This window comes from Tamandua tetradactyla, chromosome 6 (assembly GCF_023851605.1).
Source record: "Tamandua tetradactyla isolate mTamTet1 chromosome 6, mTamTet1.pri, whole genome shotgun sequence".
Taxonomy (NCBI): Eukaryota; Metazoa; Chordata; class Mammalia; order Pilosa; family Myrmecophagidae; genus Tamandua; species Tamandua tetradactyla.
In genome coordinates, this window is record NC_135332.1 from 14,691,495 (window position 1) to 14,703,991 (window position 12,497).

The 12,497-nt window shown below is 52.6% G+C and overlaps 1 protein-coding gene across 1 annotated transcript in view; it reads left to right on the forward strand.

Annotated features, from left to right (window-relative positions):
- The first annotated feature begins 1,096 nt into the window (after positions 1-1,096).
- The window catches only part of DNAI2 (dynein axonemal intermediate chain 2), a 49,998-nt gene continuing 38,597 nt past the window's right edge, over positions 1,097-12,497 (forward strand). The window contains exons 1-5 of the mRNA XM_077163724.1: positions 1,097-1,221; positions 6,100-6,293; positions 7,652-7,813; positions 8,795-8,916; positions 12,205-12,347. Of these exons, the coding sequence (XP_077019839.1) occupies positions 6,111-6,293; positions 7,652-7,813; positions 8,795-8,916; positions 12,205-12,347 (610 nt within the window). The 5' untranslated portion in view covers positions 1,097-1,221; positions 6,100-6,110. The remainder of the gene's footprint in view (positions 1,222-6,099; positions 6,294-7,651; positions 7,814-8,794; positions 8,917-12,204; positions 12,348-12,497) is intronic.

The following is a 12,497-nucleotide window of genomic DNA, read 5'->3' on the forward strand; positions in this document are numbered from 1 at the left end:
GGCATCGCGGCTTGCCTCTCAGGACCCCCCACAAACTGGCCCCTGCTGACCTTTTCACATTCCTCTCTCATTATTCCCTGCAGGGAAGGTCAACTCCAGCCAGATGATCCCCCCCAAACAGTCCCAGATGCCTTTCTCCCATGACAACCATCATTTGCTTTCTCATGCCATGCCTCCCCCCATCCCCACCCCCCTAATCTGGAATGCTCCTCCCACCCCTTCCCCCTGTAACTCACAACCATTTTACAAGGCCCGGTTCCAACCCCAAATCCCACTTCTTGGATGACGCGTACCTTGTCCACGCCAGTGCAAATCTCCATCTCCCTTCCAAAACTCAGGCCAGTCAGTTCATTTGAGCCCATAATTACAGAGCTGGCATCCAGCAGGGGCTGACTCTGACTTCAGCACTGGGCTAGGACTTCCCTGTGCGGCCCCAGTTATCCTCCAAGAACTGCCACTCTCCCCGCCCCCACCCCTTGCAGGTGAGAAAAGTTAAGTCTTAGAAAAGGAAAATAAAATCACCCAAGATCAGGCGATTAGCAAGTATGGGACCCACATCTTCCATACCAAAGCCCCTTCTTTTAGGTTAGACTATCTCCCGTAATTGTTTTAATCCTATGATTAAATCAATGAACATTTAAAACATGCTTCCAGTGTGCCAGCCACGGAGAAAAGCTGTGGAAACGCTAAGTTCAGAGGCATTGCTTCAAGGAGTTTCCAGTCCTGGGGAGCAGTGGGAAATAGGGTTAGAAGGGAAGATGGGGTTAATAAATGATTCCCGTGTCATGGAGGAGGGAACTGAGGGAGAGTCGCAAAACGACCCGCAGAAAAATCACCTGCCACCACTCAGGACCTAGGACTCGGCACCGCTTGCTCTTCTTTGCGTTGTCCCAGGACCTGGTCCGATGCATACTGGCTGGGGAAAAGTGCTTTGGCAAAGGCCCTCAAACATTTATCTCGGCCGGTTTTTTACTAACGCGGTGAAAAGTTCCTCTTCACTCCAGAGTCCTCCAAAAGAGGGAGGAAGGCCGCGGTGGCTGGATGCTCAGTCACGTGTTCCCCGACGCGGAAGTGCAAGCCCGCCCCCCACCCCGGCCCCCGGCCGGAGTTGCTAGGCAACGGGTAAACTCCGCGCCTCGGAGCCGTTTGAGAAGCGCTGGAGCCGGTCCGGAGGCTCCGGTGCGTCCCCCTTGTCCGAGTGGCAGAAAGCGCAGACAGAGGGTAAGGGGAGGGGGGGGCGCGGGGGTGGAGTCCGGGGATGAAGAGGACAGCGGAGAGCGGGGTGGGGGGTGGAAGAGCCCCCGAGGGTAATAAACTCTCGTGGCAATGGGGAGGGTGTGCGTCTTTCTAGAGTAACTCTGCCGGAAGGCCGATGCGGCACCGGCGCTCGCAGGGTCCCGCGGCCCATTAGTCCCTGCCGCCGTGCACGCTCTCCGAATTACGGGACCCCGCAAGCGCTGCACACCTGGCCTCGTGCGTCCCCTGTCCCTTCTGGGGTCCTGATAGGCTCTGTCTCCTCCGAAGTGGGTGGAAGATCCCTAAAGTGTTTACAGCTGAATAGATGGAAAACAGCTTTGGGCTGGTGTGATGGGAGACCGACCTGTTAAGAGACCAAGTTTCTGAGAAGAGAAAGGAAATTAATAGTTATTGAGCGCCATTAGGTGGCAGGGACTTGAAATACATCATTTCCTTTATCCCTTAGCCTGCCAGCGGGAGGTATGTTGGGTATCACGTTCAAGGTCGCTCAAGGTCACACACTGGTCCTCCAACCTGCAATGGGGTCAAGGTTGATCACATTCTCTTGAACCCCAGAAGAGCATTCTTCACCCACCTTTCACTTGTTGCTTTATTATGCTTCATTTTTCAAGTCCGAGAAGGGAGAGGGGGTGGGGAGCTGGGAGAAGAGCCCTGGCTCAGCGTCCCTCTTCTGTGGCAGGAACTGGGGACAGGAGGCGAATAAAAAGACCACAGTCTCCCTTGAGGACACAACAGGGTAGTGGGAAGACGAAGTAAACCCTGACCCCATGTCACCCTCCAGTTCTGGGGACCTCCTCCCTCCCTTTCCCTGTCCTCATCTTCCACCTTCTGTGGGGCTCACCCCAGGTTGACCCAACATTCTCCACAAGGCATGGGGTAGGGGAGTCCCTAGGGAGGGCTGTCTCTTTGGAAGTCTCTTAGGATCCCAGAACTCCAGTGAGTACACGGGGGTCAGGGGAGAAGGGAAGGAGAGGGAAGGAAGCCCCTCCCTGCACCTGCCAGATGCCATGCAGGACCGATGCAGGGATAGGCTGGAGACTGTCCCCCAAAAGCCCAGGGAGAAGAGGAAAATGTTCTCAGCGACTCAGACCCCCGCAGAGCCTGCTGTGAAGGGAGGGGCCTGCTCCCCCCAGCATGCCTCCCACCCAGCTCCCACCCAGCACTCCTTGTTCCCACTCCAGCTTGGAAAAGGCACTCCTTTAAGCCACGGAGGTTCTTTCCAGGAACTGCTTTGCCCACTATCACTGCAAGGAGAGTTTGTGTTGTTATAACTGGTGAAGGTTTTGACCTGACCGCCCCCAGATGCTGTGGCTAGGTGCGTGTGATGTTCGGACCAGGGCACCTTGGGTTGCGTAAGTGGAGACTCGCTGCGACATCCTGCACCGCCCCTGGGCCTGCAGGCTCCCACGGATGGGCAAGTGCCTCCCCGAAACTCCCATAGAGCTGCGAGATGGCTTCTGGTTCCCTCCGCAGCCCCCTCAGCCACCAGCCAGACTCAGGCACCGCCTGGGGAAGCCCACCCCGTGATGCCGCTGAGACCCCCTGTGCTGACCTCGCTATTCTCCTTCATGCCCCGTTCGCTTGTGAGAAGCAGCTTGCCCTGGACCCTTGAATGAGCTGTCTTCCCGTCACCCGGCCAGCCTTTAAATGTCCCCTCTGTCTGCTTCCAGACAGTGCTTCTGTTCTCACTCCTGGCTTGGCCTTGGGAAGCATCAAGAGAAAATGAAAGCTGTTAAAATGATCTGTGCTTAAGAGGCTATTTCTGTCTTCCTGGGAGTTCCTCATTCTCTTGGACCTCCCTGTGTCCCCTAGGAGCCGGCCGTCTGGCAGCCACTGTCTCTGAAAAGAAGGAAGAAGGGCAGCCTGTTATTGCCTGAGTCCAGCAGCCCCGTGTGGGAACCTTGTTGCATTTACAAGGGTGATGCTGTGGAGGGGGGGATTTGAATTTTTGAATTGAAGGTGCATTCTTTTTCATGAGGCCCTATCTTTGTCTGAATGAAATAAACACATTAGGACAACCTGCTGCAATTCATAATTTTCTCTCTACACTCTGCCCTCCAAGCCGTCCGTTATTCCCAGAGCAGAGAGTTCCAAAACTACAAGAAGGAGGGGAAAATACTGTTTCCCATGAGAGTCTTGTTCACGTTGAGTTGTTCTGGGGCTAGAGGTGGAATGGGGGGTTGCTATCTTCCAGGAACAGCTTATATGGATGCAAAGAGTCCTAGGAGTGACCCCCATTCCCCCAGGCTGCTGCAGGGTTCAGGCCACCCCTGACACCTGCTGCTAGTTTCTCACTCAGCTCTTGACCCTGTGTCTCAGAGGTCAGCAGTCAGGGGCCACTGGTCTGGTTTCTTGCAGCCCCAGGAATGAGGGAAGGTAGACCAGATACATGTCTGATCATAATATGTATCTGGGGTAACTGGAAAGTAAGACACACCCCAGACACATGGCTCAGCAGTTGCAGGAAAGGGGCCTGGGAATCTATATATTTTTTAATGAGAATCTCACATTTGAGAAAGGCTGACTGAGGGATTAAGAGCCTTTGCTTTAGGTCAGTGAGTGGGTCTCAACCTTGACTACATACTGGAATTACCAAGGAACTTTAAAAGATACTGATGTGAGATTCTGATTTAATTGGTCCAGGGTTCAACGCGGGCATCATGAGTTTTCAGAGCCTTCCAGGTATTTCTAAATGTGCAGCCGAAGTTAAGAGCCATTGCTTTAGAGCCAGACGTGCCTGGGTTTTTGTTGGAGCTCTGCCTGGACTTAAGGACCATGATCTGGGACAAGTTCCTTCATCTCTCTGGGCATCTGTTTCTTTATCTCAGTGGGAATCATGAAAACTGCCTTGGGGATTGTCATGGACGGGCAGTGAGACAGTGTTTGTGGAGCCTTCTTCACAGCCTCCAGAAGCCAGTGGGTCTAGTACGAGTCCTTTAGCACATATATGATTTACAAATATCTTTTCCAAGTCTAGAGTTTGTCATTCTATTTTCTTAATGGTGTCTTTTGAAACGTTTGCATTTCATTAAATTTTAATGAAGTCCAAATAATCCTTTTTTTTCTTTTATGGACCATAATTTGATGTCCCACCTAAGAGATCTTTGCTTAACCACGGTCATAGGATCCCCTATGATCCATTTCAAGTTAATTTTTTAATATGGTATGAGATAGGGGTCTATGTTTGTTCTTTTACTTGTGAATATCCAGTTATCCCAGCACCCTTTGTTGAAGAGAAAAAGCACCCATTCCCCATTGAGCTGCCTTTGTCAAAAATCAATTGACACATATTTACAGGTTTATTTCTAGACTCTCAGTTTCATCTCATTGATCCACATGTCTATTCTTATGCCGGTAATACACTGTCTTGATTACTCATAATTTGTCTTAATAAATGTTTGTTAAATGAGTGAGTGAAATAGTGGGAGCGTTGATGAAAATGAAAATAAAACTGGCAGTTTGGCATGTCATAAAACCTCTGCTTTCCTAGAAAAGTCCGTGACATATATATATATAAATGCGATGTATTATATATGTATATAATCATTTTGGGTGTCCTAGAGAGCATCCTTGGGCCAAAATCTCAATACAGATTTGCTTCATCAAGTGAAGAAAAATACCCTAGTATTTCTGTTGCATAATACTTTTTAAAATCTATTTCATAAGTTTGATTCGTTGTCTATGGGTTTTACTTAAATCAGAAAACACCGTTTCCAAACCTTTTCCCGTTGAGTTTGGGTGTCAGTAAAAGATAGCAATCTGCTCAAAAGCAAGAAACCAAAGTCTTGGCTGAAAGTCCTTCGGTTTTAAATCCTGCCAAGGCAAGCTTCTCATACAATCCACCTTCCCTGCTCTGTCCGCTGGGGCCGATAGCTGTTTCCCTAGAATTCTGTACAGACCAGGGTCAGACCCCCAAATCTGAGCCTTTGGAAACTTTCCATGAAAGTCAAGAGTTTCCCAGAATTAGGTGGAGCCGTTGGACAGCTCTGCTAAACTCAGCAGTGCAATGTGGCAGACAGTCCCCATTGAGGAACCAAGCAAGCCCTCGGGCCCATACAGTCTGTGGCTGTAACAGGAGGTCAAAAAGGTCAAGGTCTCCTTTGGGGTGAGTTAAGGGCAATTGGTAGGAATTGCACCCTTGGGTTTTTGAAGTCGTAAAATCCTCTGGTCTGTCTGTAAAGGAAGCAGTTCTGCTTCATCCCCTCCTCAGTTCTCCTCCTGGCCTAGCCTGTTAGGAGTGAAGGGGAGGGAAGAGATTCCCACTGGGTCCCAGGACGGAGGAGAGGGTGGATTCTGGTGCCCTACAACTCTGGGACTGAGTGAGACTTGGACATCTGGGTGGACACTTGGGGATGGGGTGAGGGGGATGGTCCCCAGAGATCAGGGGCTCTTAAATCTGGGTACCGTGACATAGGTCCAACACATATTGGGAAACTTAGTCCAAATAATCACCATTTCAAGATCAGTATTTCCTTCCCTCTCCCAGTAAATGTATTAACTAGGTAAAAAACTGCTCCATTTGGTCGACAAGAGCTTCGTAATCAGACGGACCAGCTTTCCCACTTACTAGCTGTGTGGTCCTGGGCAAGCCACTTGCCCTCTCTGAATATCAAATTCCTCCAAAGTCAGATGGCAACTGGATTGCCCCCCCACACACCCCAGAAGGAATTGAAACGATTGACCATGCCGTTCTCACTCTATCGATGATTTTCTAAAATGCAGACCAGCTTCTTGACACATCTCTGGCACCCTTTGTCCCCAACCAGCCTGAGTTTGGAGCCCACCCCCTGCGGTGAGGCCCAGGAGGGGCCCCAATCCCCCGTCCTTGCTCTGTTCCCACAGCCGCTGTTGCCATGGAGATTGTGTACGTGTACGTGAAGCAGCGCAGCGAGTTCGGGAAGCAGTGCAACTTCTCGGACCGCCAGGCTGAGCTCAACATCGACATCCCACCCAACCCCGAGCTGGCCGAGCAGTTCATAGAGAGGAACCCTGTGGACACAGGCACCCAGTGCTCCACGAGCATGTCGGAACACGAGGTGGGGGCCCTGCCAGCGGGGCATGCTCAGGGGGGTGGCCTCCCGGGGCTGGTCGGTGGGACTGGATGTCCTTGTCCCACTGAGAGTCAGCTGGAGGGGGGTGACACCCAGGCACCCCAAGACCCACCCCAGAGCCCAGGACCCCCCGCGCCCAAGCTTAGGCTCAGGAGAAGACCCAGCCTCGGCCGCTCCCTGGGCCAGGTGAGTTTAAATCAAGATGCCCCCTTCCAGGTATTCTTGCCTCGCCTCAAGACTCTTATTAGAGCTGTTTTAGGAGTTTGGTGCCCCTGGTAGAGGGGTTCTGAGGGGACAGGAATTTGTTTCTGGCAGCATCTCAGCATCAACCCCACAACGGGAGAAATGAGGGCCGTGATCATGCTTTTGGGGCAGTCCAGACAGTTGCCTCCCAGTCTGTCTGACCTGAGGTGGACAGCTCCTGCTTAGGTTGGGGACCACTGAAAGAAAATTGCACTGGATGAGAAAACCCCATTTATTGGGTCCAGCATCGACTGAGTGAAAAATCGTGCTCAATTTGGCCAAAAGTCACATTCAGGAGTTGGGTGGGAGCTGTTGTCCGGAGGATTCAGGGCTTGTCTTCCCAGGGCTGGTGGCGGCTGTGGGGACAGGATGGCTCCGTCCTTGGCGTCGCCGGCTGGGCAGGATGGCTGCCGTGGAGTCCGGCCACGTCAGGGCTCTCAGTCGGCAGCTCCGCCCCGTCACACCTAACTGGGCTGAGAGCTTCAACGGAAAGGACATGGGGAGTGGGTGCTCGTGGGGACGGGGTTTCCAACTTGGGTGATCGAAGTTCCGAGGCCAGGTGGAAGCGATGGTGGCACAGCACTGAATGCCACCAAATTGCATGATTCGAGACGGATAAAATGGTCAATTTTACAGTATGCATGGGTATTTTACCACAACAAAAACCAAAAGTGAGGCAGAGTGGCAATTTCAAGGGATAAAATCCCACATACGTTGCACCAGCTGCTCTGCCACAAAACATGGGCGAATCCAAGCTCGTGGTTGTTTTAGTTTCTATTTCTGAGGTGTTGCACCTGGTAGGGAGGGGGGGGAAGGAGGAGGGGGGGAGGAGGGGGGGAGGAGGAGGGTGCCCTTCCTGGGCCGCTGGGATGCAGATAAGGTCAGAACTACACTCCTGCGGCCCAGGCGTCAGCTGCAGAGCGCCGAGCTTCATGGCTGCCCTTGACCACCTGGGAACCAGGACGTTCCCTGCTGGGACCTGAAACTGTGGTGACTTCGCCTGGGGGCACCTCATCGGACCGTCCTACTGGCCCCCGTGAGTGCCCCGGGCCCAGGGTCTGCAGAGGCGGCCGATATCGTGCATCGTCCCCCCTGTTTAGGCCAACACGGAGCGGTTCGAGATGGAGGCCCGAGGGGTGAACCACGTCGAGGGCGGGTGGCCCAAGGACGTGAACCCGCTGGAGCTGGAGCAGACGATCCGCTTCCGGAAGAAAGTGGAGAAGGACGAGAACTACGTCAACGCCATCATGCAGCTCGGCTCGGTAAGGTCTCTGGGGCCCGCCCGGTGGGGTCTCCGCGGCTGCGGCTCCCCAGACGATCACCGTGTGCCTGGCCAGTCCTGTGCTGGCCCAGGTGGCCACTCAGGGAAAGGAGGCCCGGCTGCCAAGCTTAGGACCTTAAGTGTGGGGAGAGACAGGTGCTGAACAGGCTTTAGAAGTCTGGAAGGCGGGAAACCCCTTGGGCAAAGAGGACCTCCAGGTAATCTCACCTGGCAGCTCCCCAACAATAGGGATAATTCAATCATTCAACACATTTGGACTGAGCTTCTAGTCTCTGCCAGAAGTGATAGTGAATGCAAAAGTGGATCTCTCTACATACTTCCTTCCCTGAAGAGCTTGCAGTCCCTCAGAGAACAAAGACAAGTGCAGACCTCATAATATAAAAGTAGGAAGAAACTCAGGCAGAAAGAGGAGGGATAATGCACCATTTTGCCCCATAAGGAGGGAGAGTATATTTCCTGCTGGAAGGATCCTGGAAGGCTTCCTGGAAGAGGTGGGTAGTTGAGCTTGGGTTTCCCCCCTATTAGACATTGGAAATAATGAGGAGAGCGGTCTGGGTGGAGAAACCAGGTGTCTCCAAAGGTAGGAAACAGGTGTTATGTGATATGGAGAGATTAATAACTCTGGCTAGAATGGTGTTTTCAGGCTTTTTTCATTATCAGCACCCAAAGGCCTTAGACATTTTTTCCCTAATCATCACCCCTCCCCCACAATGAATATCTGTATATCTGTTTATTAATTGTATGCAGATCTGTGCTTTATACATAAAGTATAACATTATTTTGCCCTCCAGAGCCAGTTTTCGCCTCCTTGCAGGGCCAGTCTTGTCCCTGTTGAGAGTACATGGGCCAGAGGATGAGAAAAGACCCCTAGAGAGTCCTTGTCCCTCCCAGGCCCCAGAGCAGCCCCGCTCGGTCTGAAAGGACCTCCCAGGGCTGCTGAGATGCCCTGACATGCCCGTAGATCATGGAGCACTGCCTCAAGCAGAACAATGCCATCGACATCTACGAGGAGTATTTCGACGACGAGGACGCCGTGGAGGTGACAGAGGAGGCCCCTTCAGCCAAGACCATCAATGTTTTCAGGTACCTCTGGAGGCGGGCATGTGCTCCCAAAGGTGACTCCATGCCGCGAGTGCAGTTCCCTCTGAGCCCAGAGCCTGATAAGGGAGAGTACTCCAAAGTGCCCAGCAGAGAAGTAGCCCCTGCCCTGAGGGTGGAAAGAGAGGACACACCCTGGGGAAAGACTTTAAGTGAATTTGCAAAGCAAAAAAAGCCTGGAAGCTCGGTCCTGGCAGCCGGGCTCTCATTCCACTCCAGTGGGAGTGCACCTGGGAATGACCTCCAGGCACAGTGTCTGGCACCAGGAGTTGTCCCCAGATACACTCATGTGAGTGTGAAAGGACCATACGCGTGAATATTCACTGCAGCATCAAGCTGACTCTGTTGCGAGAGAACTGGTTATTTAAATTATTCTGTGCTTGTACAGCGGAATACCTTGCAGATGTTAAATTGAATAACACAACTCCTTATGGACTGATGTGGAATGAGTGAAAACCAGACCAAAGCCAAAAGCAAACGAGGTGCAGTGCAGCATGTATAATGTGCTACTTTTTGTATACAACATGCATTTCTGTATGTACACATATATGCATGCATGCGTGTGTGTGTCTTCATCTGCCAAAGTTGCTGTGATAGAGTACCACGTCCTAGAAACTTACTGTCTTACGACTTTGGAGGCTTGAAGTCCAACATCAAGGTGGTGGCAGGGTCCTGCTTCCTCTGAAATCTCTCAGGTTCTGGCCGTGACCTGCTGCAATCTGAAACTCAGTCTCCGCCTCTGTCACATCCATCTCTCTCTCTCTCCTCTGTGCTCTCTCATTGCCACTGTTTTAGTTTCTTTTTTGCTAAAGCCAGTCTCCATGCAAGGGGTTGGCTTAAACAGTGTGGATTTATTGGCTCTTGATTTTGATCCAAGGGAAATCCAAGTCAATGCATCGTCAGTGTGACACTTTCTTCCTAAAGAATGGGGCTCTCTGGGCTGGCTGCTGGTGGTCCTTGGTCCCGGGCAACTCTGTCACACGGCAGTGCACATGGTGGCCTCTTCTGGCCTCTCTCTTCTCTTCCCAGTCCTGTTGAGGTTTAGCGTCTGGTTGCTCCCTCTGGGCCTTTCTCTCCTGTCTGAATTTCATTCTGCTTATCAAGGACCCTAGTAATAAGATTGAGACCCATCCTGATGGAGTTGGGCCACACCTGAACCAAAATGACCTCCTCAAAAAGTCCTCCTTGCAATGAGTTCACACCCACAGGGATGGATTAGGTTTAAGAGCATGGTTTTCTGGGACACATGGTTCCAGGCCCCTACAGCCACCAACCCAGAGAGGCAGTGGCAGAGGAGGAGCAGCTCCAGAGAGAGCTTCAGAGAGAGATGAGCAAGCAGTGAGACATCCAAGAGAAGGTATCCACCAGGAAGTTGGGCATAAGGCTGCAGCTCAGGGAAGGCACCTGGGTTGGAGATGGGCACTGGAGAATTGTCCATAGAGACTGAACCGAACAGACTCGAGCTTTCCTAGGGAGAGCTCATGGAAGCGCATCTGGGGACCAAGGGCAAAACCCTTAGATCCTGGGGGTGGAGAGTGAGAAATGCATCCGAGCCCTGGGAAGGCATGGCCAGAGGAGGGAGGGGAAATCAGCAAGATCTCATGGAAGCCAAAAGAGTTGGACATTTCACCAAGGAAGGGTGGTCAGCAGGTCGCAGTGCAGCAAAGATGCCTCGTCGGATGAGTGATGAAGTGTCTGCTGGTTCTGGGGACAGCGGTGGCTGCCAGGAGGAGAGCTGAGGAGGGCTCAGGGATGATGGTGGCAGAGCAGTAATGGTCTACTCTTCTAGGAAGTTCAGGGAGGTTGAGCCCTATTAGTGTGATGATCATGAGATCAACAGAGGATGTTGTGTGTTGGGAGGGGCGTAGAAGATGCAGTGGTTGCCCCATCCTTTGCCCTCTCCCAGGCCCTGAGAGCATTGGATGCAAAGGGCTCAGGCTGCCCCTTCTCCAGAGACGTGCCCTTGGCTGATGGGAGCTGCCTCGTCTAGAAACACCAGGGAGATTGTGCCCTCCCCTGAGGGTGACTTGCAGCCAGTGTCTGGCTGATATGGGGGTACTAGAGCCGGCCCCTTAGCTACAAGGTGGGATGGTGCTTTGGGGCCTTTCGTACTCCAGTGCTCCCCAAGGGCTCAGGCCCAAGCTGGGGGTCATGGGAAATGACGCCTTGGCTGAGCACTGTCCCCTGCCCTGTTTGGCTTTCTTCACTTCTTTATAGGTTTCTCCTGCGATGATCCCCTTATTAAACCATTAGCCCTAGAATCCCTGGCTCAAGCTCTGCTTCTAAGGAGCCCCACCCAAACCAGAGACTGTGAACACCGTTGCAGGGCGTAGGGAAGAAGCTGGGAGGGAAGGAGAGCTTGGGGAAACTGAGGCGGGAAGGGCGGGGTGTCCCTGAGCACGTGGGGGCACGTGGGGGGTGGGTGGGCAGGGGGAGCAGGAGGGCTTTGGTCCAAGCGGTGCTGGAGGTGTTTTGAAAGTGACTGGCTTCCAGGGCCACCTCTGGGGAAGTTGTTTGAGAAACACCCGATTGATCGATCGGGAGAGCGGCCTGGGGTTTACCTGACCCAGGCCCAGCATGACCAGAAAGGACCTCTGCAGAGCAGAGGGCGGGACCAGGCCGGGAACCCAGGGAGGGGTGTGAGGGGCTGGGCAGGGGCTGCTTGTGTCTGGGTCATCCAGGCAGGAGGATACATTAGAAATCTTCCCGCCTCAGGATGGGGAACCAAAGCAGAGCTGGCCCTGGGTGTCTGGAACCCCCACTGGGCCCTTCCTGCTGCAGTAGTTCCCAGGGCCGGACCACATGGTCGAACCACAAGACCAGAAAGAGCTTGCAGTGTCCTACTTCCACTCCTTCCGCCAGATTAGTTAAAGGGGAAAGTCTCAGTTCCGGACATTAAGTCTTTAACACCTCACTAACTCTTGTTAGTGCCCTCTCACCCGATCCCCCCTTTAAAATATTAGTGGGCGCTCAGGCCTCAGGCTCCAAGCTTTCAGCAGGTGAAAGTAACCAGCAGGAATGAAATATATTACTTCTATTGTTTTAATTTGCATTGTTACCTTCAGCTTATGGCTGGTGAGATTGGTTTTCCATTTATAGGCGTCCTCTACCCTTTGTTTGAAAAAGAAACCCTCCACCCAAATAAATGAATTTCTCCGAGTGACTGTGATCGCTTAAATATATACATATGGTGTTTTTTCCCATGAAAAATTAAGTAAATAAATTTGGGGAGCTCTATGCTTCAGCCTGTGCCCTTTTTGCTTTCCCCTGAAGGGATCCCCAGGATATCAAACGGGCAGCCACGCACCTCTCCTGGCACCCAGATGACAACCGGAAGTTGGCAGTGGCGTACTCTTGCTTGGATTTTCAGCGGGCGCCTGCGGGCATGAGTTACGATTCATACATCTGGGACCTGGGTGAGAGGCAGAGGGGTTCCCATGGCCAGGGGATGCCAAGGGCATAGTGAGGCCAGCACAAGCGAGGATGGAGGAAGGTAGAGGCAGGGCCAAATCAGAAGCAGGAAACTCCCTTCATTTCCACATCCTTAATGGTGGGGCCTTAAGGCC